This window comes from Amphiura filiformis, chromosome 12 (genome assembly GCF_039555335.1).
Source record: "Amphiura filiformis chromosome 12, Afil_fr2py, whole genome shotgun sequence".
Taxonomy (NCBI): Eukaryota; Metazoa; Echinodermata; class Ophiuroidea; order Amphilepidida; family Amphiuridae; genus Amphiura; species Amphiura filiformis.
The window spans coordinates 21446934-21450135 of record NC_092639.1 but is presented as its reverse complement, the minus strand read 5'-3'; the positions used below and the strand labels follow the sequence as shown (position 1 = coordinate 21450135).

General features: G+C 35.4%; 1 protein-coding gene across 1 annotated transcript; it reads right to left on the bottom strand.

Moving 5' to 3' along the window:
- Positions 1-1083: 1083 nt before the first annotated feature.
- On the bottom strand, positions 1084-2450 carry LOC140165943 (echinoidin-like). The gene has a single exon (XM_072189286.1). It carries the CDS (start codon positions 2341-2343, stop codon positions 1744-1746), a length of 600 nt encoding a protein of 199 aa, XP_072045387.1. The 5' UTR covers positions 2344-2450; the 3' UTR covers positions 1084-1743.
- Positions 2451-3202: the final 752 nt, after the last annotated feature.

Genomic DNA, 3202 nt, shown 5'->3' with positions numbered 1-3202 from the left:
GTTTAAAATAAAACCACGTGATTCGTGCTTTTATTTAAAACAAACGCATATATTGACCATAAAGAACCAATAAAAACAGTCGTCTCTCAACACGCGATGTTCAAAATTCCCGCGCCGAAATTGTCTAGTGCAATGACGTCATGGTTTATATTTGTGCTTAACTGTCGCCAGCCTCTCTTGTTAGCCAGAGACGAACACTTGCAAATAAATTGAAAGTTTAGAAAAATCGACATTAAGTAGTATCTTGCTTCGTTATTGGTAATCGAATAATCATAATATCGTTATCGATTATTGAATATTGACACTTTTAATTGTCGTTGATATTAAATCGATACTTTCAAAATTATTTTATTAATAAAGAACCAATATTATCTAAGTTATGCCTTTGTCAACCATGTGTTCATTATCGATACTACCTTTAACCCGAAGATGAATAACTGAAAATCAATACGTTTCAAAATTCAATTATCGATTATTAGATAACCTAATGATCAATGGATAATCGACTATCGATTAATAAAATATGTCGATAATCGATTATCGATTTTAGGCAAAATTGCGAATAATCAATAATCAATATTTTATTTTGATTGACCAGTGACTGACCTTCATAATTTTAAGATAAAGGTAGCTTTATAATGATACTTTATCGATTATATATCGATAAAAATCAACAATCGATATATTATTTACTGTTTTTCCCAATAGATGATTATCGATAATCGATTATTGCTTGATTGATATATGGTCGATTATTAATCAATAAGCAATATTTTATTTTGATTGACCTTCACACTTCAAAAGGTTACTTACTGATCAACTATCGATTAATTGTCGATAATAACTAATCATCGATATATCAATAACATCGATTATCGATCTATTGCTTATCGATTTATTAAAACCGGAACCTTACCTCAGGATCGATACAGCCATCAATTTTGATCGGAATAAATGCGCCATTTTGTCCTTATCTCTGCCTATGCTTGCTATAATTACGTTTGGGTCAAATATAATACACTTGCACCTGTGTTTCAATCAAATTACCACACTAAATCATGCAAAAAATCACACAAACAAATATAAACTGGTATTTACCAAATGTGATGTTTATTTTTTATTCCCCCTTGGAATAGTCAGTTAAAGTTGATGGTTTTCTGACAAAGTCGTTCAATCTATCCACGAACATTGTTATACAATGCTATGCTAGAATCTAAATAAGTTAAGATGCGTAATTACATTTTGCATTATATCAATATTCGTGGATCTATTGATAAATAATATCGTACATTTTGATCAACATTTAGTGTCGTTACTGAAATTGGACACCTCAACAACGGACTAAAATGTACGATTTATACGACCTTTGAGTAATAAAATCAGCTATAGTGAATCTAAATGTCATATTTGCATCTTTAGCCTGAGAGTTCGAGTGTAAAAGGTTCATCATTATCTTAAGAGCCAATTTTGGGTTGCCAGTCTGTTTTCACGTCTCGGGCGCTGCTGCACTGCTCTTCCGGATGGTTATGATGATAAATTGTAGCACGATCTATCTTGATTTCTTCCAGTCTTCATTTTGGTGAAAAGTTTCTTTGCAGAAAAGTTTATTCTTATACAAATGGTCTGGAAAGTTTGTTTTTTGTTCTCCGGTGTAGAAAACATTCTCAAAGTGTCTGTTGAAAGTTTATTGTAAAATAGCGTTGATTTCAAGTTGATGGTTTTGTTGTTAAGTTCTTGTAGTGTTTATGCATAGTTGTTATCAAGATATGCTTCAATATATGGACTACCTGCGTAACCCCATGCGTATGGGGCTGGTTGGCTTGGATCCACTTGTCCTGGTGTTTCAGGTCCAGTGTCGGCAGGCATGGAACAAATGTATGAAAATTCTTCTCCACAAGGCACAGAAAACCATACAGCTCCTGGTTGTTCTGCTGGCATGGCGACGCAATCAGAATTACCACCGTTGTTCGGGCTTCCTCTTGCCCAATTTTTGTACAAAAATGGTGTACCATCTGGCCATGAGAAACGTCCTTCTGAAGCGAGATCATTAAGTCCAATCCATACTGGGGGAGGAGGCAGCTCCAACGAAACAGATTCGACCAGGTTGTACAAAAATGTATTTTGTGCTGCAGAACTGATGCTGGCTAAATGGGCTACGGCAGTTGTGCCCGCATCGCTACAACTGGTGAATTGTGCACATACTCTCTCGGCAATTCGCATAGGTCTTGGGAAACCGAAATATCGGAAACATGTTCCACCTAGTTTTGTCCACAAAGGTGGACAGCCATGAGCATTTGCTAATGCTAGTAAACCGGCCGCGATGATTAGCGACAAGACCTTCATTGCTGCTTTCGGCTAGCGCTGCTGTCAGTAAATGCACATGCAAATGTGATTGCAAATGAAAAGTGCTTTTTCACCCAACACACTGAATCAGACAAGAAGTGCCCCTTTGCACAAGCCGAATCAATCTAAATTCTTACACCGGAAGTTACTCAGTGACGTGTTCTTCTTAACTCTCGTGATCATGCGCACTAGCACCACCGGCAACTTATTAAGCGGTCCCTTAGTATCCTCATTTGAATATCTAAAAACTTTTTTTCAAAGGTTCATCCGTCAAATGACAGGATGTAGGCGATAATTTGAAATCATGACTTCAACTTTTTGACGCGCATCCAGGGTAGTGTAAATCCTAAACATGTGTAACTCCTAAAATAAAGTTCAAATCACAAATTGGATAAATCTAAATTTGCATTGGCTATATGCACTGAATACAAATCGTTGAAATACAAATTTTGTTTCATGAAATTTATTTATTTATCATGTTTATGCCCACGTTTTTGTAAATATTTTATAGCTTGAGCCCTGAAAATAAAATTATGATCATAAGAAAAAAACGGGGGAGAAGATAGGCGTTGTCATGGAGATAATTTAAGGTTTTACAGATACTTATCACAATAAAATTCACTTTAGGTCTATGAAAAGTATCAAACGCAGGAACACAGAAGGTTTCTGAGATGCCAATTACATAAACAATATCTAAAATCATAACAAATTTTGAAAAAATGTACGACTTGTCGTGCAAGTTATTTTGTTACATAATACAAACGAGGTTCCTCAATATTGCTAACCGACAGTTTCTGTATAGTACAAACTGCCCCGCCAGCAAACACAAAACGTTTTCGACATTATTCGCAAAAGGTTT